This window comes from Somniosus microcephalus, chromosome 23, assembly GCF_052327205.1.
Source record: "Somniosus microcephalus isolate GS21.2 chromosome 23, FLI_Smic_1.0, whole genome shotgun sequence".
NCBI classification, from domain to species: domain Eukaryota; kingdom Metazoa; phylum Chordata; class Chondrichthyes; order Squaliformes; family Somniosidae; genus Somniosus; species Somniosus microcephalus.
The window spans coordinates 12,888,344-12,913,695 of NC_141009.1; the positions used below are offsets into that span (position 1 = coordinate 12,888,344).

The 25,352-nt window shown below is 47.3% G+C and overlaps 1 protein-coding gene across 11 annotated transcripts in view; it reads right to left on the reverse strand.

Moving 5' to 3' along the window:
- LOC147101658 (dynamin-1) overlaps positions 1-25,352 on the reverse strand; it is a 304,832-nt gene that overhangs the window by 41,768 nt on the left and 237,712 nt on the right. For all 11 annotated transcript variants that reach the window (XM_085965406.1, XM_085965413.1, XM_085965404.1 and 8 more), the window contains 2 exons: positions 23,376-23,485; positions 7,607-7,718 (listed from right to left, as the gene is read on the reverse strand). In XM_085965406.1, the coding sequence (XP_085821532.1) occupies positions 7,607-7,718; positions 23,376-23,485 (222 nt within the window). The remainder of the gene's footprint in view (positions 1-7,606; positions 7,719-23,375; positions 23,486-25,352) is intronic.

Genomic DNA, 25,352 nt, shown 5'->3' on the forward strand with positions numbered 1-25,352 from the left:
ATATATGTATGTTTCTTAATTATTTTTAAACTGCAATTGCTGATGACATCATCGGGGGAGTCGAGCGAGGGAGCTAGAGTGACTTAAAGTGACAATGCCACTGAAACACCCTGGGCTGATACCGGCATACTCTCACTCGCTCTCACACCATCTGGCTCAGTGACGTCCAATAGCCAGGTCCCCTCCCAGCAATGTCATCAGCTTAAAAAAAAATCAGAAGCGGACACAAAAAAAGGATGTGAAAAGTTTATCGTAATTGTAGTGCGCTTCGACTGCTAAAAGATAGGGACATTCTCCCTTTAAATGAGACGCTGCCCAAGTTACAACAGAGAATCCAAAGACAGATGGTTCTCGCCACAGGAATTCTGTCAGCTGATTTGGGATGAGCCCACTTATTTTAGTGACTTTTTGTGCTCATTGAGCGGAGCGGTTGATGTTGCTGGAAAATGGAGCAATTTTCCACTTTTTGTCTCCCTAGCACTCTCAGATCAGGTACTCTGGCTCTGTGATCGCTTAAGGGCTGCTCATCTCTTAACGGCTTCCAGTTCCGATGATAGGTCATTGGCCTGAAACATTAACTCTTGTTTTTCTCTCTCTCTCTCTCTCTCTCTCTGCCGGACCTGCTGAGTGTTTCCAGCATTCTCTGTTTCTTTTCTTTTCAGATTTCCAGCATCTGCTATGTTTGGCTTTAGGGACAGCACAGTGTTAGATTCAGAGTGAGGTTCCCTCTGCACTATCTCGCCAATGTGCCCGATCACCCAACTCCACCAGCGTGACAGTTGCTATTTTCCATTACCAGCTACACCCCATGGCCTCTCTCTCAGAGATCGATCGCCAAGTTGGTGCTGTATTTAAGGATTTGTGCTGAGGATTGGAAACCAGAAGGGATTGGGTTGAGATGGGCCAAACTCATTTCACTTGGACCCAGAGAAAGACTTTCATCCCATTATTCCGGATTGGATTTGAACACAAATCCCACAGGCGGAAGGGCAGTGTTCTGACCCACTATACAACCCAGGACCCAAGATCTTATTCAGCCATCGGGCATCTCCCATGCAGTGTTGGCGTGATGGATATTCCTATCAATTGTAATTCATGCGATTTTTGTCACTGGCTTATGCACTCAACAACAACTTCCATTTATATAGTGCCTTTAATGTAGTAAAACATCCTGAAGTGCTTCACAGGAGTGTTATCAAACAAAATTTGACACCGAGCCACATAAGGAGATATTAGGACAGATGACCAAAGGGGCAAAGAGGTAGGTTTTAAGGAGCGTCTTAAAGGAGGAAAGAGAGGCGGAGAGGTTCAAGGAGGGAATTCCGGAGCTTAGGGTCTCGGCAGCTGAAGGCACGGCCGCCAATGGTGGAGCGATTCAAATGGGGATACACAAGAGGCCAGAATTGGAGGAACTCAGAGATCCCAGAGGGTTGTAGGGCTGATGGAGGTTACAGAGATAGGGGCATCCAAAGTTCTCCAACAATGGGTGCTATGGACACAGGTTAACACCATAAATTTCAGGCCTCTTGTCTGCTGGACAAGAGCATCTTCTGGCTCTGGGTTCTGGAAAAGTCATTTGAGGAAATATCATCAAGATTTTATATATTAGATAATAAGTGGTTTCCGGCAGTGTGTACAAGCTTGCAACACACTCTCCAAATCCATCTAACACTTATAAATTTTTCCTGTTCATCTGGATGGTACAATGGCCGAGGAGAACATCCCGGGAGTTGGATTCAAATTGAGTTCAGCAGAATGGGAGGAAAATCCTCCTGTGAGGGAGATTTTGGGCTCGATTTTCCAAGCCCCGAGGAGGTGGGTTTGGAGGCTGGAGTGGTGGGAAAATTGCAGAACCCATCCCGCCCCCGTGCCAATGTCCCAGGAGGCGGATACCCGACCTGTGCTGGGAGCCGCTTCACCGAGGCGGGAAGGGGATAAGTGCCAATTAACTGCCTGTTAACAGGTAGTTAACAGGCAGTTTTTTGCCTAATCCCTATTTTTAGCCCTGAAGTGTGGGCTGTCCGACGGCTCCGAACCACGCCAAGTTAGCGAGGCGGACCGTCAGTCTGCAGAGGTTGGAGGGGTCGAGATGTCCGTTGTGCAGGTGAGTGATGGGTGCATGTGTGCAGAGGTAAGTGTGTGAGGTAAGTGTAAAGTGTTTTTAATGGCCCAGAAATTCGGGTCGGGGGTTTCCCGCGGGTGTAAGCCCCCGACCTGCGCTTACCTTGCGCGCCAGCAGTTGAGCTGTAGAGCCCCGTGGAATTCCGCTCCGGGGCCTGGCCCAGCTGCCGGCGCGCAGTGCTTGTGTGTCCCAGGGGCGTAGTTAGTGCGATGCGTCCCCTGGGATCACGTGAGCCATGGGCAGCCAATCGGAGGAGGGAAAAGCCCATTCATAAGATTGACAGGAAGACCTGTCAAAACTTATGAATACTACAGCCCCAAAATAGCAGTAAACCTTCAAATAATTTTTTTTTTAAATCACACTTTTAAAATAAACTATAAATTACATTAAATAACTATTTTAAACAATAATTTAAATTTTTGAAAAAAATAATTTTATATTCTAACGGGGCTAAAAATAAACTTACCTTGCTTTAAAGTATTTAAAAATAATAAACCTGTGGAAAAAATGTTTTAATTTTAATTAATTGACCACTTACCTTGTAAAAAGCAGACCTTACGCCTGCTTTTTACATTTCTAAATACTGCAGACTTACGATCCCGGGAAAACCTGCAAAAAAAAACTAAGTTCAAAGCGCACGCGCAGCCTCTCCTGCGCGCGCGTTCGACCTCTGAACCCCTTCGTTCAGAGGATCGGAAGTGCCGATTTCCCGCGCATGCGCAGTGCATGCAGAAAACCGGCACTTCCATTCGGCCTACGGGTGAGTACCCCGTGAGCACTCACCCGTGGAGACCCGAATTTCTGGGCCAATAAGTTTTACTTACCTTTACTTTCTCCTGCAGGCTTCCTTCCTTCAGTTCTCGGGAGTCCCTTAGCTCACCGGCACAGAAAGCAGAATGGCCGCTGAACTGTCAAAAGCTGCAGCCTCTGCTTTCTGGTCTGGAGAGCTCTCTAACTGAGTCTGTGGAGAAGGACTCAAGTTAGAAGACAGATTGTCGGTGTTTGACAGCTTCACAGAGCTGTCAAACGCTGATTTTTCATCTGTCAAAAGCTCTTGACAGATGAAATGTCAATCGCTGACGTCACCAGTAACCCAGGTGTCCCTTAATTGGCCTGCTGAGCCCGCTGGGCAGGCTTAACAAGGTCAATCAAGGGAAAATAGCGTGGGTTGGCCACAAATCGATGGAGGCGGGACTACAACCCAAAAAGTGGGAGTCCCGCCTCCAAAAGCTCCCCATTGACAAAATCCAGCCCATAATATCAAATGAATTTGGACAAACTCAACCTAGTTTTTAGTTCATTTATTATTATTTATTCCTGGGATTTGGAGAATGCTGGCAAGACCACATTTATTGCTCATCTCGAGTTGTCCTGAGTGGCGTGCTAGACCATTTCAGGGGGCGTTAAGAGTCAACTGTTTAGTGTGGGACTAGTCACGAGGAGGTCAGAATGAGTAGGGGTGGGAGACTCCCTTCCTTGAAGTGGGGAAGTAGAGTTGAGGTCGAAGATCAGCCATGATCTTATTGAATGGCGGAGCAGGCTCGAAGGGCCCACTGCTCGTACTTCTTAACTTCTTATTTGATTATCTCAGTGGATTTTCACAACAACTTTGCAGCTTTAATGGTCTTTACCCCGAATTTGGCATCAAGCAACATTTATGAAATGAAAACACAAAGAGCGGGTCTGTTGTAAGCCGGGAGAGAGATAAAGAGGGAGAAAAAGAGAAGGATAGAGAAAAAAAGAGAAAGAGAAACAAAGTGATAGGAGAGAGACAAAGAGAAAGGAAAAGAGAAGCAAAGAGAAACAGAGGGAGGACAAGAGACAGAAAAGAGAAAGATAGAGCAAGAGAAAAGGGAGAAAGAGAAAGAGAAAAAAAGAAAATGAAAAAGGGAAGGAGAAAAAGGAGAAAGAGAAAGAGAGCAAGAGAGAAAGTAAGAGAAATTGGTTAACATTTTGGGTGGGACCTTTTATCAGAACTGGCCAGCTCGGTCCCACCCTGTCTTTCTCTTTCAGAGGCTGACACCGGCAATGCGTTTCCAGCATTTTCTGTTTTTTTATTTAATGCAAGTCGTGTGCGTGAGTGTGTTTTCCACTTCTTTTTTTAAAAAAAAACGAACATAGCAGAAAAGTCGGCCCCTTTCATCACTGTTTACTGGTTGCCTTTGTGCTGTAATGAAGCAGTGATGTGGACAGGACTGTGGTCTACCAGATGTCAGCAAGCTGAACCTCATGGAAAGAATGACACAGTTTCCTATTGTGCGGAGAGAGACCCAGGCTGAAACATTCAACGAGGGTCGCTGCCAGATTTCAATCAACAACATCATTTAACATTAGAAAAAGGGAGGGCCACGGGGGAGATGGGGGAGGGGGGCTTTAGCGGGGTGGGGGAGGTCCTGATTTACAAATATTTGCACGTAAATTCTGAGGCAGAGGGTGTACATGTCTGACTAACGCTAAATCATTTCCCCTGTTGAGCGTGGTCCTGCCTTCACTCCAGACACTTTGACAGCAGTCCCAAGGTGTGAGGCTTTTTGACAGATCTCTCGCAATGTAGAAAAGGTCAGGAGCTGTAACAGGCTCACTCCAACCCACCAACAAATTACTTGCCAGTCGATAAACAAACAGAAAGCAATTCTGAAGTAAAAATAAAATGACTCTAATATAAAATCTTAACATTAAAACTCCCTCCCGAAAGCCTCCATCTATTAAAGAAAAGAAAGAATTTGTATTTATATAGCACCCGTCACAGCCTCAGGACATCCCAAAGCGCTTTACAGCCAATGAAGCACTTTTCTGAAGTGTAGTCACTGTTGTCATGTAGGAAACGCGGCAGCCAATTTGTGCACAGCAAGCTCCCAGAAACAGCAATGAGATAATGACCAGATAATCTGTTTTTAGTGATGACGGCTGAGGGATAAATATTGGCCAGGACACCGGGGAGAACTCCCCCCACTCTTCTTCGAAATAGTGGCCATGGGATATTTTGCATCCACTTGAGAGAGCAGACGGGGCCTCGGTTTAAAGTCTCATCTGAAAGACGGCACCTCTGACAGTGCAGCACCCCCTCTGTACTGCACTGGGGAGTGTCAGCCAATATTCTGTGCTCAACTACGATAGCAAAATACTGCAGATGTTGGAAATCCGAAATAACAACAGAAAATGCTGGAAAAACTCAGCAAGTCAGGCAACATCCGTGGAGAGAAATTTGAGTTGACGTTTCGGGTTTGACCCTTCTTGAAGAAGGGTCAAACCCGAAACGTCAACTCAAATTTCTCTCCACGGATGTTGCCTGACTTGCTGAGTTTTTCCAGCATTTTCTGTTGTTATTTCTGTGCTCAACTCTTTGGCGTGGGACTTGAACCCACAACCTTCTGACTCAGAGGCGAGCGTGCTGCCCACTGAGCCATGGCTGATACGTAAATCAAAGGGGAATTCCTCTGAGCTTCGCTCTTTTAGTTTCGTGAAGTTTCTTTACCCACGTTTTTCCTCACTTGCCTCCTTCTGCTTTTCCCGGGTAAATGAACTACTTAAGAGCCAAGATGAAGAGTAGGTGACTTGCTCCTGAGCTTATCGCCAACCCTCTTCAGAAGCCTTCATGTTAAAATTTGGCACAGAAAGTAAATATACTGTCCAGTACGGCAAGGTCCCAGGTCTGTGCTGAGTTAAGTCAGAGTGACAGGAAGGCTGCTACAATAGACCTCAGTACCATTCCCTCCCCCTGCCATGAAAGTGAACCAAAAAGTAAATCAGCAAAGGTTCCTGCTCCTGATTGCTATCCACTGCTCCTTCTGGAAGGTGTGAGTGTGCGGACATCAGGTGGATTGAACTCAGCTGTGATGCCCCCACAGTCAAATAACCTGACAACACACATCGTTCGTGCTCACAGATGAAAAATGGACCACTTGAGTTAGGTACCAGAATTATACTGCAGCTAGAATTGGTCTCCAGGGGGAGGAGAGAAAAATGTAGGAGATGCTGGGGGGGGGGGGGGGGGGGAGGGTGGCAGAAGCAATAAAAACATATGCACAAGTGCCTAGTGGTGACTCACTCCCCCATTTTCCCTCCCACTGAACGGGAGCCTGTCCAAAGAGGAATGTCTTGCCACAGGATGCTCTGTGGTGCCACCCGCTGGTTATTGAAACACACTACACCACCACACGCAGCTGAGATAGGGAACTCGGCTGAGCAGTGGGGAACTGAACTTTCTTTTTCCCCCTTTTAATTAATGTTGGTGGCACAATTCCAATGCCTTGGACGTTCTGTTAACAGAAAAAAAAACTCCTGCTCACAGAAGCTAGGTAGCAGCTTAATTTCCCCACACCCCACCCCGAGTCTTCCAAGCCTATAGAAAAAAATCTTTAAAATAATGATTTGTGAGACACTTTGACACACCAATATCAGCTTTATTATGACTTTTCCATTGTAAGCATAAACACGCACACACACACACACATGTATATACACACACATATATAATAAATATATATAATGGGCCATAATTTGCAGTCCCTATGGTACGAGGTGTGCACGTGCCCGTAAGGGCCGCGCAAGTTCCGGGTTTAGGCAAGCGAAGCGCATGCGTGAAAACCCGGAACTTGCGATCTGTCAAGGATTTTCTTGATAGCCCATCCGCATCCCCGGAAAAAGGGCATCAGTGGGCGGAGATTTGCCCAACTTCTGCCCAGTGAATGCCCGTGAAATTCTTACGCCTGGTAAAAGCAGGCGTAAGGCCTGCTGGTACCAGCGTAAGAGTTTTAAAAAGCTTAAAAATAATTTTTTTTCAATAATTTATACGTTAAAAAACCTGTACAATAAGATAAGGTTATTTTTAGCCCCTTTAAAACATGTAAATTTATTTTTCAAAAAACTAAGTTTTTGTTTTAAATATTTAATTAAATGGCATTATAATTTATTTTAAATATGTAATTTTAAAAAAAAATTATTGACGTGTAGATGTATTTTTTGGGGTATTCCCATTCATGCTCATGGGGTTTCCGTATGTACGGAATCCTCAAATATGAATGGGAATTCCCTTCTTTCATTTGTTGGGCCAGCCCACATGATGCCAGGGGTGCTTGCGATCGGCCTGTGGCCCTGGGATACCTGGGCCTCTGCCCGCGGGTACCCGGAGAGGCCCAGGAGTGCGAGTCTCCATACCTCTTTAATTCCTTAAGACACAAAATGGTTTGCATGTCCCTTAAAGCTGTTATAGCCAGTTTAACACTGGATCCCCACCCCACCTCCCATTACCTGTTGAATTCCCAATAGAGAGCACAAATAGTGCTGGAGCCTAGTGAAAATATTAAAATAAAGTTGACCAAGAAAAATTGATGGAAATCACACGAGGGTGGAAGCACAGGCCCAGCACACTTCTATCAGTGGACCTATTTAGGAGAAAAATCTAGGCCTTAAGAGTATATACATCCATATACACAGACACACACACAGACAGACAGACATACACACATATTTGAGGACACGTACCCCGACTCTCTCCGGATAGACACCAGCTCGAAGGAATGAAGCCTTCCAGCTATCCACCTCCTCCTGGGTCTCGCAAGCCAGCTCCAGCTGCCGGTAATCCTTGTAAACATTCCTGCAGGAGAAGATGAGAGAGAGAGAGAAAAAAAAGCTACAGATCGGGGAGACTGGGAACAAGAACTGTGGTAACAAGAGCAGGTCAGAGGCTGGGTATTCTGCGGCGAGTGTCTCATCTCCTGGCTCCCCAAAACCTTTCCACCATCTACAAGGCACAAGTAAGGAGTGTGATGGAATACTCTCCACTTGCCTGGAGGAGTGCAGCTCCAACAACACTCAAGAAGCTCGATAACACCCAGGACAAAGCAGCCCGCTTGACTGGCACCCCGTCCACCACCTTAAACATTCACTCCCTCCACTACCAGCGCACCGTGGCTGCAGTGTGTACCATCTACAAGATGCACTGCAGCAACTTGCCAAGGCTTCTTCGGCAGCACCTCCCAAAACCCGCGACCTCTTCCACCTAGAAGGACAAGGGCAGCAAGCACATGGGAACACCACCACCTCCAAGTTCCCCTCCAAGTCACACACCATCCTGACTTAGAAGTATATCGGCCGTTCCTTCATCGTCGCTGGGTCAAAGTCCTGGAACTCCCTTCCGAACAGCAATGTGGGAGTACCTTCACCACACGGACTGCAGCGATTCAAGAAGACGGCTCCCCACCACCTTCTCAAGGGCAACTAGGGATGGGCAATAAATGCTGGCTTTGCCAGCGATGCCCAGATCCCATAAGCGAATTTTAAAAAAGTAAACTAAAACACACTTAGGAGTCAGGAGCATTGCAGACTGTGAATACTGAGGGAGTTCTGGCTGTTGTTGTTAATGGTGTTGAGTGAGTGAGTCAGAATGCCCATCTGATGTCAGGCAGGTGAAAGAAAAAACTTCAAGCCAACCTCAAGTCCATGTAACTCACAGCCAGAACAACCTGGAGCTCTGCTGTTGTCCAAACGCTAAACTTTAAGGCAGAGCCAAATGTGTGGGGAATGTGCAGAGAATTTACTACATTAAGCTTCCTTTTTCCTCCCCTTTCTCCCTCAGCCTACAGAAGCCTCCAGTCTAAGCCAAAAAACATTTTTTTAATACAGATTATTAATGATATCAGGTCAGAGAGCAAAGGCTCACAGTGCAGGGTTGAATAGAGTTGGATGGTCGATGAGGTAAATCAAGTAACTGTGGCTAGTTGACACCATACTTGGATTTTAAAAGCTTTTAGATTATAGGAGCCTAAATTGTGGGGGGGCTGGGGGAATATTTTGGAAAGGTGACGGAGTGGACAATTTATAATTTTGGAACTGTTAATTGTGCTCCTACGATTGTCACCATTCTGCCACCCACAGAATCAATGGATGAGGTCCAAGCCTTTTCCTCTCATTGTGTACAATGTATCAATTTATAGGGACAGATTTACGTTTAAGAGGCTATTTTCTTCTGAAAGAATGGGCGTGGAGGACGGCAGCAGTTCTTTAAAAGCATTTGACAACATTCCACATGAGGCTATTAGTTGCGCTTAAAGCGGTGGGGATTCAGGGTAAAGTGTGGGTGTGGATAAGAAATTGCCTGAAGGAAAGGAAACAACGGGTATCTTTAAAGAACGTAAGATAAGAAATAGGAGCAGGAGTCGGCCATACGGCCCCCCTCGAGCCTGCCCTGCCATTCAATAAGATCACGGCTGATCTTCTACCTCAACTCCACTTTTAGAGGCGTTGGGGGAAAAATTCAGTATTGCCTCGTTTGGGGCGCCATTATCGGCCGCGCGCAAAGTTTAGCGCCTGGCGCTAATTATAGCCTCCGACGGCAAACTTGGCTTTTATCGCCCCTGGAGGTGATTGGAGCGCTAAATCAGGTGCTTCACACCTGTCTTAAGGCACAAAGGCCGAGGAGCGAGGCGCTACCTCAGAGCGCTGGCGAAGCAAGGAAGAGCAAATCAAAATGAACGTGCAGAGTGCAGCTCATTACCCAAAACCCCTTCACACAGCGTTGAATCTCTCCAGAAGTCTCTCTCTCTCTCTCAGAATGCGTGGTGCAAAAATGTCACCAACAAAAAAGGCAGGAAGCGATTGCCTTTAAATAGCGCTCCCCCAGTCCCTTTCTGACTGCAAAACGCTCCCCTCAACCTGTCGTTGCTAGCAGCAGGCAGTAAGGCAGGGGGCGCCACTCAATATCTGGTCCGGGGCGTTGCGCACTCGACTGATGTCACGATCTGCCGGCGCAGGAGATCGTGGCGGTAGTGTTTAGCGCCGCCGCAAAATGTCTAGTTAATTTCACGAGTGGAGCAAACATCGCTGCGCCCGGGCGCTAGTTGCTTTGCGCCCCATTAGTGCCCTCTTAAGGCGCTAACGGGAGGCGCAAACAACTGACTTTTTCCCCCGTTATGTCAGGGTAAAGGAGCTGGGAAGTGTTGAGTGCAGTCTGCCCCAGGCATCAGTGCTGGGACCATTACTGTTCCTTATTTACACCAATGAATTGGACTCAGAAACCCAAGGCAAATTGGTCAAATTTGCAGACGATATCAAACTAGGAGGGGCAGTGGAATGGGAGGAGGCAGCTTAGAAATAACAGGATCAGTTGGGCAAAATACATGACTCAGCAGAACAATGGCAGATGAGATTTACTGCAGAATAGTGTAATGTACTGCACGCAAGACGGATAAATAGATTTTTAAAATGTACTCTACGAATGTTGTTGTAACAGCCAAGGAGCGTCTTTGACTCGATGGTCGATATGTCAATCAATGCAGAGGAGCAATCAACAAGGCCAATAGAATATTGAACTATATGGTCAATATTCTTAAGTGGCAAAAACAGGAAGACAGATTATTATCTGAACGGCAATAGATTGGGAAAAGGGGAAGTGCAACGAGACCTGGGTGTCCTTGTGCACCAGTCGCTGAAGGTAAGCATGCAGGTGCAGCAGGCGGTTTCTATTGGGGAGAAAGCAGGGACAGGGTACTGAATTTGGATGATCAGCCATGATCTCATTAAATGGCAGAACAGGCTCGAGGGGCCGAATGGCCTACTCCTGCTCCTATCTTCTATGTTTCTACGTTAAAATTTAGAATCCATGCCAGACCACACCTGGACAACAGTGGCCAGATCTGGTCACTGAGACCCAAGGGAGACAGTGCAGAGAAAGACCACAAGAATAATTCCCTAGTCTTAGAGAGGTTTGAGTTATGAGGAAAAAACATGGGCTTTTCAGCCTCCAGAGGAGGCCTCTGTGAGGTGATCTTTGAGGTGTCAGATTGTGAGCGATACGGAAAAGGTCATTCTGGAAAATTACTTTGTAATAAATCACGAGAATAGGACAAAGGTTCAAATTAGTTAAAGTTAAATTTAGGACTGCTACCAGGAGGTTATTCTTCACCAAGAATGATGAACACTTGGAATGGACTCCCAGAGAGACTCCCTGGAACTATTTACGAAACAATTGGATGCTGCAATGGCGGGATTTGAGGTTCATTCTGGATAGAGGGTTCAAGATGGGCTGAATATCCTTGCTCATTCATAATTTTCCTGTGAACCATGTTTTTTTTTAACTGGAATTTTTACTGTTAGTCATTTTTTAAGCAATTGTATCAACAACAACAACAACAACTTGTATTTATATAGCACCTTTAACATAGTAAAACGTCCCAAGGCGCTGCACAGGAGTGTTATAAGGCAAAAAATTGACACCGAGCCACATAAGGAGAAATTAGGGCAGGTGACCAAAAGCTTGGTCAAAAAGGTAGGTTTTAAGGAGCGTCTTAAAGGAGGAAAGAGAGGTAGAGAGGCGGAGAGGTTTAGGGAGGGAATTCCAGAGCTTAGGGCCTAGGCAACAGAAGGCAGGGCCACCAAAGGTTGACCGATTATAATCAGGGATGCTCAAAAGACAGAATTAGAGGAGCGCAGCTATCTCGGGGGGTTGTGGGGCTGAAGGAGATTACAGAGATAGGGAGCGGCGAGGCCATGGAGGGATTTGAAAACAAGGATGAGAATTTTGAAATCAAGGCGTTGCTTAACCGGGAGCCAATGTAGGTCAGCGAGCACAAGGGTGATGGGTGAACGGGACTTGGTGCGAGCTGGGACATGGGCAGCCGAGTTTTGGTTCACCTCAAGTTTATGTAGGGTAGAATGTGGGAGGCCAGCCAGGAGTGCGCTGGAATAGTCAAGTCTAGAAGTAACAAAGGCATGGATGAGGGTTTCCGCAGCGGATGAGCTGAAGCAGGGGTGGAGACGGGCGATGTTCCGGAGGTGGAAATAGACAGTCTCAGTTATGCTGCGGATGTGTGGCCGGAAGCTCATTTCAGGGTCAAATATGACACCAAGGCTGCGAACAGTGTGGTTCAGCCTCAGTCAGATGTTAGGGAGAGGGATGGAGTCAGTGGCCAGGGAACGGAGTTTGTGGTGGGGACCGAAAACAATGGCTTCGGTCTTCCCAATATTTAATTGGAGAAAATTTCTGCTCATCCAGAGCTGGGTGCCGGACAAGCTGTCGGACAATTTAGACACCGTGGAGGGGTCAAGAGAAGTGGTGATGAGGTAGAGCTGGGTGTCGTCAGCGTACATGTGGAAACTGACGCTGTGTTTTCGGATGATGTCATCAAGGAGCAGCACGCAGATGAGAAATAAGGAGGATTTTTAAAAAGCAGATTACGGTGGCACAGATCCATACTGGGATAGGTCAGATGTTTGAAGTCCTGAATTCAAAAGGGTGGTTAGGGCGGCGACTAAAGTTTAAACTATTGAGACATATTGTTAAACAGTCAATATTTCTGCATCTGGTTTCCTGAGCCAATAAAAAAATACAATAATCCTTTTAGTAATTTATTTTTCTCTTTTTGGTGTAAAATTATTCATGGTGCACAGATAATATCGTTTTTCTTTTAAGGCTTTATTTTAGGCCGATTGAGGGATTCAAGACTAGAGAAAAAAGATAGCATTCCTAGCTGCAAAGAGCACTGAGGCCCAGTCTGATTGGAGCAGCACTGCCCCCCTCCTCAATGTTACGGCACCAGCAATTTAGCACCCAGGCTAGAGAAAGGCCCATCTATAATCGGTTGAAGATTTGTCTTGTTTTTTTGTCTTGGCCATCGACACCATTTGTCCAACTACCCATGGTTCAAAGTTGGGTCACATTAAATTGATCAGCTAGCCATTTTCCTTTCCCCCGCCCTCCCCCACCCTAGTGTAGAACCACGCAACTAGACAGAAGTGGACTGGGACACATCTCATGTACAAGGCTCACAAAACCCCAAGGATTGGCTCCGCCTTAGCAGAACCGATTTGAAGCAATTTAACCTAAGCTACTGAGGCCAAGATCACCTACCTAATACCGCTTCTGGGTGCATGAAAAACAAGAGATGTCAGCAACAAAGTACTAAATATGGTCATAGCTACTGTAGGAGCCTGTTGTTTGAAATTTCAACAATGGAGCTTGGTGTACTTAACTCCATTTTAGAATTCAGCACACCAAGCTCCTGTGAAGGAATAAGCCATATTTCAGAAAAATACACCATCATAGGAACAGAATTCTGATGTTATTAATACATGATATACTGGGTTTAAAAATCTAAAGTCTCAACGACACAAGCTGTGCAAACAGGCTTCTGAGATGGGATGGTTTGATAACACAAAAGTTGTGAACACCACAAGCTTTTGAAATGGGAATTAGTTAAAAATACTAAAACAATGGCCCTATTGAAATAGCAGTTTGGCGCTTCCAGAAGGTCTGGGGTTTGGGAAAAACACAATGGAATGACCCAAGTAAAGTGTTACACTTTGAACAGGAACACAGAATATTAAAAAACCATGTGCCTTTGTAAGAGTAACATCAAATGAAACAGGAAACACAATATAATATAACCAACTAAGATGGCTAGAAAAACAAACACCCTAGTTGAAGTGTCTTTAATTTACATGTTGTAAATATGATACCAACAGAACACTTTGAAGATATGACTTCAATAGATGCCCCAAGCAATCACATGGTTTTTGTATTGAACTTGGAACACCACGGAGACAGGAGTCTGTGGTTGTAACCAGTTAAGGTGGTTTTAGAATTGAACGGAAGGCCTTCAATAAGAATGGCATCAAAGAGATAAATCTGTAATAACAATTTTATATGATAAGTTTTTGGAACAACAGACAGAAGTCTGCAAGCTAACAGTTGAATTGGCAGTAAGTATAGTGAAAAGTCAACAGGAAGATGACTAGAGATAATTAGCTTACATCAGCAGAAAACTTCAAAGGATAAACCACTAAAAAAGGTATAAAAATAGAGCTTTTCAGATAGACAGTCAGAAGTCGCTGGAAAGGGGCAAAGCGATTCTCTCAACTTCAGAGGCACGCTCTGTAAGTTTTTAACTCTGAGTCTCAGGGATCAAGGTACTTTTAATTTGATTTTAGTGGATATTCTGGATTAGAATTAAGAATAAGAAATGTAAAAATGTAAGAAGTTAAGATTTGAGAATAAGAATCTGAGGATAAAAAACATAATCTATTTGTTTTTGAACTGTTAAAGTTGTGATTGACTCACAAGCTGTTAACTGTATGTCAGCTCTTAAATAAATCTATAAATTTTTAGAATTGTCTCAAGTAGTATTTCTGTATCAAACTCGCGAACTCAATTTCTGTACACTCTTTTGTGAGGAGTTGCAGAATTCTGGGGGGTATTCCGGACCCTCATAATATCCGGAAGGTTACAGTCTAGTTAAACTTATTAAAAGTGCTAGCCGGAGGATGGTAACATCTTCACGTTGTTCCTTTCCTTTAGGGAGAGATAGTCTGAACCTTTAGACCAAATTAAGCATCTTATAGAATTCGGCTATCTTTAACTTTAGTTGAAGGTGAACGTCTGGGGAATACGCCTGATCTGGGGTAGCCCAAAAAGGGCTAGGACTAGTAATTATCCCTTCACTCCATCGTTGCATATTAAAATGGACGCTGGTGTGATGAGAGGCGTCTGGAGCTCGTCTACAGCATCGTTGCTGCCACAATAGATCAATCATTCGTGTATTGGCTGTTATACTTTAACTATATCCCCCTGTGCCCTGTGCAAATCTCCAGATGTCACAGTCGACACAGTGCAGTGAAAGGCTCCGCATCTGAACGAAAGGGTGACTTTAACGCTGCCTTCACAGTGGTCCTAAATGAATCAGAGCCTCCTGCTATTGGCCATGTCTAACCATGAATCTAACCTGTTCTTAACCCCGTTCTGAATGGAAATGCTACCAGAGAAAGGCCAGAAGATCGTCATGATTCAAACTTGTTAAACTCATGGTTATTTCACTGATATCCATTAAAAAAAATCTTGCCCTCTCTCCAACTTTGACCGATCATTTCCTGCACTGAACCATCTGAGATTTACGTCCCTCTGAATTATGGACCCTTCATTGTAAAGGACCCTCTGTGTCACCATACTTTTTTTTAACTCCTTGTAGATTCTTCCAGTATGGTGCTTTGTTAGTGCTTGTTGCAGTATTCTGTTGTTTTGATAAGTTTGGATCTTCACTGTATTTAAAAGTATGGTTTACAGAAACTAGTTTTTTGTCAGATGTACTGATAGGTCAAGGGTACAGACATTTCAGGATTACGGGAAGTGGGGGGGGGGGGAAGAAAGATACTTATTTTTCCCTCTATGTTATTCTCAGTGCTCTACGTGGCACATTAGACTCCTGTCTACAGTATCTTAACACAGTTATTCAGCCCCTTAAGATAAGCAAGTGCACTAAAATGGTGCAGACAGGAAGTTAACACAGGTGTGTTAGCTGGCTTGCTAAACACAGTGCAGAATGGAGAAACCCCCCTGAGTCACATAACTCAGGAGTCCTACAATCATTTTTCCATCTTGTTTTTGTACAACAATTTTTTTTGCTGCTGGTCATTCTCACAATTCATTGAAACATATAACATTCTTACAGGGAGTGACAGGGTAGATGCTGAGAGACTGTTTCCCCTGGCTGGAGAGTCTAGAACTAGGGGGCCAGAGTCTCAGAATAAGAGATCGGCCATTTAGGACTGAGATGGGGAGAAATTTCTTCAATTCTCAGGGGGTTGTGAATCTTTGGAATTCTCCACCCCAGAATGTATATCCAAGACGGAGAGCGATAGATTTTTGGATACTAGGGGAATCAAGGGATATGGGAATCGGGCAGGATAGAGTCATAGAGTTATACAGCACAGAAAGAGGCCCTTCGGCCCATCGTGTCTGCGCCGGCCATCAAGCCCTGTCTATTCTAATCCCATTTTCCAGCACTTGGTCCGTAGCCTTGTATGCTATGGCATTTCAAGTGCTCATCCAAATGCTTCTTGAATGTTGGGAGGGTTCCTGCCTCTACCACCCTTTCAGGCAGTGAGTTCCAGATTCCAACCACCCTCTGGGTGAAAAAGTTTTTCCTCAAATCCCCTCTAAACCTCCTGCCCCTTACCTTGAAAATAAGCCCCCTGGTTATTGACCCCTCTACTAAGGGGAAAAGTTTCTTTCTATCTACCCTATCTATGCCCCTCATAATTTTGTACACCTCAATCAGGTCACCCCCTCAGCCTTCTCTGCTCTAAGGAAAACAACCCCAGCCTGTCCAGCCTCGCTTCACAGCTGAAGCGCTCCAGCCCAGGTAACATCCTGGTGAACATCCTCTGCACCCTCTCCAATGCAATCACATCCTTCCTATAGTGTGGCGACCAGAACTGCACACAGTATTCCAGCTGTGGCCTAACTAGCATTTTGTACAGCTCCATCATAACCTCCCTACTCTTGTATTCTATGCCTCGGTTAATGAAGACAAGTATCCCATATGCCTTTTTAACCACCTTATCTAACTGTGCAAGTAGATAGTGAAGTTGAGGTCGAAGATCAGCCATGATCTTATTGAATGGCGGAGCAGGCTCGATAGGCTGAATGGCCGACTCCTGCTCCTATTTCTTATGTTCTTAAAATTCCTTTGTTCTCACTCTGCCCACCATTTTATCCAACAGGTCTCTTCGGATCATCATCCCTCATCTTCTCGCTGCATTTCCTTTTCTAAGCTCACGCCCTTGGTTCTGTTTTTTTGCTCCTTGGCCTTTTTTTTCTCTCGGACCACCTCTCTAGTTCATTCCTCTCAGGATCTCACCTTCTAGCGAAGTGTGGTACATTTTGCTGACAATATGAGCTGCAGACGCGGTACGGATTTCTCACAAGTTGGCTGTCGCCGAACTAAGCGGGAGTGAAATTGCAGCCATGTTCTTCACGCCGGTGTTTACAAATAGCGGACAGGAAATCGTTGCCCTTCTCTTGCAGCCTGATAAATCTAAAGTGCAACTTGTATTCATCCACAGTGCAATATAGTGCGGCACGTAACACGCTGCAATTCTCTACCGGGCTCATCAAGTGCAAAGGCTCATTTCCTCTTGTGGCCATCAAGGAATCTGGCAAATGGCATGGGTACAGGTCCAGGCTCAATACATACCTGCCTACTTTGTGATGCGCTATCAATTACTCAAAAGACTGAGGTTAAGCGAGTAACTAACAGGCTTTTATTAACAAGAGAATGAAGGTGGGCCTCGAGTGGTCGACCAGTCCAGAATACAGAGGGACTGTAGAGCAGTCACCTTTATACCTGGACTCGTGGGAGGAGTCAGCCGAGGCATGTACAGACATGTACACAGTGGAATACAAACAGTGGTTTACCACATTCACCCCTTGTTTAAAAATGAGTCCGGCGGGGTGAAGTGTATTAAAAGTTTATGTATTGGAGTCTCTCCAGAGGTCTTGTCTGCCGCTGTGATCGACGTGGTGATGGCAGGGGTAGTGAAGCTTCCGGTGTCGAGTCCCGCGTAGGCTGGGGCACTGGTGTGTAGTCCTCGTGGGTGTCGAGCGGGTCGTGGGGCCCAGGCGTGCCGTCTGCTGGGGTTGGATATTGGATCGTGGGGGGGGGGTGGTAGTGGGTAGTGGGTTACTGGGGCCCCCGAGGGTGCGAGGTCTCGTATGGAAACTGTGTCCTCCCGCCCATCCGGGTACGCAATGTAAGCGTACTGGGGGTTGGCGTGGAGGAGGTCGACCCTCTCGACCAGGGGGTCCATTTTATGGGTCCTCACGTGCCTTCTCAGTAGGACCGGCCCTGGGGACGTCAGCCATGGCGGTAGCGATGTCCCCGATGTGGACTTCCTTGGGAAGACAAACATTTTCTCATGAGGGGTGGCGTTCGTGGCAGTGCAGAGCAGTGACCGAATAGAGTGGAGCGCATCGGGGAGCACATCCTGCCAGCGGGAGGTCGGAAGGCCCCTAGACTTTACGGCTAGCAGGGCGGCCTTCCAAACTGTCGCATTCTCTCTTTCCACCTGTCCGTTCCTCCGGGGGTTGTAACTGGTGGTCCTGCTTGTGGCAATACCCCTAGCGAGCAGGTACTGGCGGAGTTCGTCGTTCATAAACGATGAGCCCCGGTCGCTATGGATATAGCTGGGGAAACCGAACAGGGTGAAGAGGTCGTTTAGACATTTAATGACCGTGGCACTGGTCATGTCCGGGCAGGGGATGGCGAACGGGAAACGGGAGTACTCATCAATAATGTTGAGGAAGTACACATTACGGTCGGAGGAGGGGAGAGGCCCTTTAAAATCAATGCTCAGGCGCTCGAAGGGGCGAGTGGCTTTTATCAGGTGAGCCCTGTCTGGTCTATAAAAGTGCGGTTTGCACTCAGCGCAGACTTGGCAGTTCCTGGTCATGGTCCTGACCTCCTCAATGGAGTAAGCAGGTTGCGGGCCTTGATGAAGTGGAAGAACCTGGTGACCCCCGGGTGGCAGAGGTCACTGTGGAGGGCCCACAGTCTATCGATCTGCGCGCTGGCGCAGGTGCCACGCGATAGAGCATCCGGGGGTTCATTGAGCTTCCCGGGCCGGTACAAGATCTCGTAATTGTAGGTGGAAAGTTCGATTCTCCACCTCAAGATCTTGTCGTTTTTGATTTTGCCCCTCTGCTTGTTGTTAAACATAAAAGCAACTGAACGCTGGTCAGTGAGCAGGTTAAATCGTTTTCCGGCCAGGTAGTGCCTCCAATGACGCACAGCCTCCACAATAGCCTGGGCCTCCTTCTCAACAGCGGAGTGTCTGGTCTCCGGGCCCTGGAGGGTTCGTGAAAAGAAGGCCACGGGTCTCCCCGCCTGATTAAGGGTAGTGGCCAGGGCAAAGTCGGACGCGTCGCTTTCCACCTGGAAGGGGATGGATTCGTCCACTGCGTGCATGGTGGCTTTGGCAATGTCTTCCTTGATACGGTGGAAGGCTAAGCGGGCCTCTGCCGTCAAGGGAAAAGAGGTGGACTTGATCAGCGGACGGGCCTTGTCCGCATAGTAGGGGACCCACTGGGCGTAATAGGAGAAAAACCCTAGGCACCTCTTCAGGGCCTTGAGGCAGTGGGGCAGTGGGAGTTCCATAAGGGGACGCATCCGGTCGGGGTTGGGACCGATGACTCCGTGTTCCACAACACAGCCAAGGATGGCGAGGCGGGTTGTGCGGAATATGCACTTCTCCTTGTTATACGTCAGGTTCAGGAGTTGGGCGGTGCTGAGGAATTTTTCAAGGTTTGCGTCATGGTCCTGCAAGTCATGGCCGCAGATGGTCACATTGTCCAGATATGGGAAAGTGGCCTGCAACGCATTTTGATCGACCATCCGGTCCATCTCCCTTTGGAAGACGGAGACCCCGTTGGTGACGCCAAAGGGAACCCTAAGGAAGTGATAGAGGCGGCCGTTTGCCTCAAAGGCAGTATACTGGCGGTCCTCAGGGCGGATAGGGAGCTGGTGGTACGCTGATTTCAGGTCAATGGTCGAGAAGACGCGGTACTGCGCGATCTGGTTGACCATATCAGCTATGCGGGGGAGTGGGTAAGCGTCCAGCAGGGTGTAGCGATTTATTGTCTGGCTGTAGTCGATGACCAGGAGCTGCTTCTCGCCGGTCTTAACGACCACAACCTGGGCTCGCCAGGGGCTGGTGCTGCCCTCAATAATCCCCTCCTTCAGGAGCCGCTCCACTTCAGTTTTGATGAAAACCCTGTCCCCGGCACTGTATCGCCTGCTCTTTGTGGCGATGGGCTTACAGTCGGGGGTGAGGTTAGCAAACAGTGGGGGGGGGGGGGTGACTCTGAGTGTGGAGAGGTTGCACCTGGTGCGCGGCGGGCAATTTGGAAGCTGCTGGCTGCGGACTGTGAGTGGGGGGAGGGGTCCACCGTACGCCATCGTAACACTTTTAAGGTGGCACTGAAAATCTAACCCCAGTAGAATGGCAGCGCAGAGGTGGGGCAGGACCAGAAGTTTAAAATTATCGTACACAGTCCCGTCTACTAAAAGTGTCACCACGCAGTAGCCGCCAATGTCCGCCGACTGGGACTCGGAGGCCATAGAAATCCGCTGGTGCGCAGGCAGGACTGGGAGGGAGCAACGCCACACCATGTCGGGGTGGATGAAGCTCTCCGTGCTCCCAGAGTCAAAAAGGCAGATTGTTTCGTGACCATTTACCTTAATGTCCATTGTGGACCGGGCCAGTTGGTGCAGTCTCGCTTGGTCCAGTGTAACGGAGGCCAGCGTAGGGGTCGGTGTGTCGTTGCGGGTATCAGATGAGGCGGTGTTGGGGGCCAAGGTGGTGGCTGGCGTCCAAGATGGCGGCGTACATGATCCCCATGTGGCTGGAGGTGTCCAAAATGGCTGCTGTTCCGGTGGTTCGCACATGGCTGGGGAGGCCCAAGATGGCAGCCCGCACGGCCCACACGCGGCGCTGCTGGGGTTCGGGGTGGCTTTGGCCCTGCAGACGCTGGCGTAGTGTCCCTTCTTCCCGCAGCCCGAGCAGATCGTATTTTTTGCCGGGCAGCGCGCTCTGGGGTGTTTGGCCTGGCCACAGAAGTAGCATTTCTGGCCTTGGGACACTGCTGCGGTAGTTGGGCCGTTGCTGGGATGTGGCTGGGGTGGCACGGCGCTATGAGACGGTCCTACCGTGTCCCAGGCTGTCGTTCCCCGCGGCGTCCACGGTACAGAGGAGTGGGCATCCATGCCCCGGTAGGCTGCGTCCAATGATAGTGCGAGTTCAGAGGCCTTGTTGAGGTCGAGGTCACTCTGCTCCAACAGTCGCTGTCGGGTGTAATTGGACCTGTGGCCCGCCACAAAAGCGTCCCGGATAAGTTCCTCTGTGTACACGGCGGCCTTTACATCCTTACAACCACAGGCCCGGCCAAGCACAGACAGTGCCTGAAGGTATTCCTCGGTCGATTCCCCAGGTTGTTGTTTACGACTCCCCAGGAGGTGCCTGGCGTACACCTCGTTCACTGGGCGCGTGTACTGGTCCTTGAGGAGCTTGAGAGCAGCCGTGTACGAGGTCGCGTCCTGGATGACCGAGTACGCTCGGTGGTTCACTTTGGAGATCAGGACATCCAGTTTGTCCTCATCTGATTTGACCATTGCAGCGGAGGCGATCAGGAATTTTTCAAAGCACTTAAGCCAGTGAGCAAACTTGGTGGATGCGTCCGCCTCCCGATGGTCTAAGTCCAGGCATGCTGGTGTGAGGATCTTCTCCATTATAAAAAATTCTTGTTAATAAAATTGATGCGCTATCAATTACTCAAAAGACTGAGGTTAAGCGAGTAACTAACAGGCTTTTATTAACAAGAGAATGAAGGTGTGCCTCGAGTGGTCGACCAGTCCAGAATACAGAGGGACTGTGGAGCAGTCACCTTTATACCTGGACTCATGGGAGGAGTCAGCCGAGGCATGTACAGACATGTACACAGTGGAGTACAAACAGTGGTTTACCACACTTTGTCAATCACATCACCTTTTCCATGGGCCTCTCAATCTGACAGGAGCAACGGGTCTGATGTTAGTAACAGGTTGGTATGAAATTCCTTTGCCGACTGATTTAGGGATGGCACTGGTCCGTCTAAAACTCACAAAACCAACTAACTGACTGTTTACATCAGAGGTTCATCTTATCCAGGTTCCAGCTCCTTTGCTTCTGGGGACACCAGAGGATTGTAGTGATGTGGGTCTGCTACATGTTTCAATGGGTTTGTGATGTACGTAGCACTTGTGCTGGTGACAGCAGTCTTTCTTGCGACTCACTGAGGTTGACCTCTGCAGCAACGCCACCTGGAGTTCTCCCGCACAGTTGCAATTACAGGGCAGAAATTTCGACCAACCAGGTTCTATACAAATGCTTAATGCGCTCAGGCTCCATCCCTGTGTGCGTTATCTTTATGCCAGTTTTAAGTAAGCGAGAAACCACCCGTGTAAAAATAGCACGCGCAGGAATGTATTCTGAGCACATTGAGTGTTTGTGCGTGAACTCCACCAATCAGAAATTCCACCCTAATGTTTCTTTAACCTCAATCTCAGAGGTCCCACTGCACTAAAGCCAATGGCCGCACCACTGTCGATGCCCAGTTAGCACTAGATTTCAAATGGCTTTTAAGTTGCCAGCTCACATCCTTCTGACACCAAAAAGATGCCACTCCAAATCCTTTAAACTCTCCACCCAGTCTCCCTGATCCAGAATCACCTCAGCGCAGCTTCGACCACCTCTGCAAGATCTAAATCTTGGAAGTTTTGTGGGCTAGCTTCATTTCCAATTGGGACCTACCACCATCAGTGATACAGTAGGATGTCCCAAATACTCTAGTGCCTACTAATTGAAACAGGAAGGTTGCAACGACAGAATAACCCAAATAAACCACACTTTGTAGCATTTTGTGACATACAAGTACTTAAGGAGCCAAAGGGAGTCTTTGAGCCATAAGCAGTGCCCATCAGTTCGTACTCCTGACCTCGGAATTGCCTTCCATGCCTGCAGGTAAATTTAAACCTGACTGCCAATATTACTACAGTATGAGTAAAAATTAATACTCAAGATAGAAAACGGTTATTAGACATAATTTTATCCAAATTGTGAGAATCTGTCTGTGAAGACCACCTGCTCACTGGTTTGGATGGGACATAGAAACATAGAAACATAGAAGATAGGAGCAGGAGTAGGCCATTCAATGAGATCATGGCTGATCATCCAAATTCAGTACCCTGTCCCTGCTTTCTCCCCATATCCCTTGATCCCTTTAGCCTTAAGAAATATATCTAACTCCTTCTTGAATATATTTAATGAATTGGCCTCAACTGCCTTCTGTGGTAGAGAATTCCACAGGTTCACCACTCTCTGGGTGAAGAAATTCCTCCTCATCTCAATCCTAAATGGCTTACCCCTTATCCTTAGACTGTGACCCCTGGTTCTGGACTCCCCGCCATCGGGAACATCCTTCCTGCATCTAGTCTGTCCAGTCCTGTTAGAATTTTGTAAGTTTCAAAGGACCCCCTTTTGTCTTTTGTAATTTTCCATGTATCCCGTCTCTTCGTGCGCGTAAAATGTTCTCCTTCCAGCGGGATGAGACGGCCAACGCCGTAGACTTCCCCAAAGCAATAATCAACGCGGCGGCACATCGGCTGAGAGGCAGTTTCCCCTCCCCCAATCCTCGCGGAGGCACAGTGCCCTGCAACTCAGAGGGGACTGCATGCCAAGGAAACCAACCAAGGACCGGGGGCAACTCATCCATAGGGTGGAGGGTAACCAAGGCTGAATGGAAGTCAACTTTGTCATTCAACCTAGGCCTTCCAGATGGGAGGAGCCCAACGTTCCCTCCCACCAGGTTCCGTCCTCTCATTTATTCCCTCCCGTTAGCAAATCTTCAATCTTCAGCATACAGAGTGACAGATAGATGAAGACAACATACCTCTGTTCTGTGTTGAAGAGAGCAAAGATGTGTTTGCTGGACATAAATCCCTTCTCTATGTCACGCAGCTTCAGGTTATCAAGCGGCAACATGTATTTCTTCTCTTTCTCCTGCAAGACATCGGTATTGTGTAATTAAACATCTTACCTTGAGCGACCAGAGGGGGGTGGGGAGCGGGGGCGGGGGGGGGGGGGGCTGTGGTGGTGGCAAGAAGAAGAGAAGTACTGCTCCCTGTGGCATACACAAAATGTGAACGGCAAATAAAAATCTTATGACAATTTTTTTTTTTCAAATGCTACAAACTCACCCAATAAAACAGAAATAGATGAAGGGTACTGCCCCACGGGGCAGGTAATATTTACAATCTCATTCCTAGGCCTAGGCCCACGCACGGTCAATGACACCATCAAGTTTGAAAAGATTAGGAAAGAAAGAACTTGCATTTCTATAGTGCCTTTCACGACCTCAGGACGTCTCAAAGTGCTTTACAGCCAATTAAATACTTTTGAAGTGTACATCACTGTTGTAATGTAGGAAACGCGGCAGCCAATTTGCGCACAGCAACCTCCCACAAACAGCAACGTGATAATGACCAGATAATCTGTTTTTGTTATGTTGATTGAGGGATAAATAATGGCCAGGACACCGGGGATAACTCCCCCTTGCTCTTCTTCGAAATAGTGCCCGTGGGATCTTTTACGTCCACCTGAGAGAGCAGACGGGGCCTCGGTTTAACGCCTCATCCGAAAGATGGCATCTCTGACAGTGCAGCACTCCCTCAGCACAGCCTAGACTTTTCTGCTCAAGTCTCTGGAGTGGGACTTGAACCCACAACCTTGTGACTTAGAGGCTCGAGTGCTACACACTGAGCCACAGCGGACGCAAGTTAATATCTCCAATCTCTTTCATTGAGAAACCTAGGCCCACAGTCAATGACACCGTCAAAGTTGAAAAGGTTAGGAGATGAAGAAAGAAAAAAAAACTAAAGCAAAAGAAGTTGCATTTATATAACGCCTATCACATACTTAGGACATCTTAAAATGCCTCACAACCAACTAAATATTTACAGCGTGTAGTCACTGTTGTTATGTTGGTAAACATAGAATCATAGAATGGTTACAGCCCAGAAGCTGGCCATTCGGCCCATCGAGTTCGTGCTGGCTCTCTGCAAGAGCACTTCAGCTAGTCCCACTCCCCCGCCCTTTCCCCGTAGACCTGCAAATTTTTCCTTCAGGTACTTATCCAATTCCCTCTTGAAAGCCATGATTGAATCTGCCTCCACCACCCTTTCAGGCGGCGCATTCCAGATCCTGACCACTCGCAACGTAAAAAAGTTTTTCCTCATGTCACCTTTGGTTCTTTTGCCAATCACGTTAAATCTGTGTCCTCTGGTTCTCGACCCTTCCGCCAATGGGAACAGTTTCTCTCTCTCTACTCTGTCCAGACCCCTCATGATTTTGAACACCTCTATCAAATCTCCTCTCAACCTTCCCTGCTCTAAGGAGAACAACCCCAGCTTCTCCAGTCTATCCACGTAACTGAAGTCCCTCATCCCTGGAACCATTCTTGTAAATCTTTTCTGCACCCTCTCTAAGGCCTTCACATCCTTTCTAAAGTGCGGTGCCCAGAATTGGACACAATGCTCCAGTTGAGGCCAAACCAGTGATTTATAACGGTTCATCATAACTTCCTTGCTTTTGTACTCTATGCCTCTATTTATGAAGCCCAGGATCCTGTAAGCTTTTTTAAACGCTTTCTCAACCTGCCCTGCCACCTTCATTGATTTGTGCACATATACCCCCAGGTCTCTCTGTTCATGTACCCCCTTTAGAATTGTACCCTTTAGTTTATACTGCCTCTCCTCGTTCTTCCTACCAAAATGTATCACTTCACACTTTTCTGCGTTAAATTTCATCTGCCACGTGTCCACCCATTCCACACGACAGTCAATTTGTGCACAGCAAGGTTCCACAAACA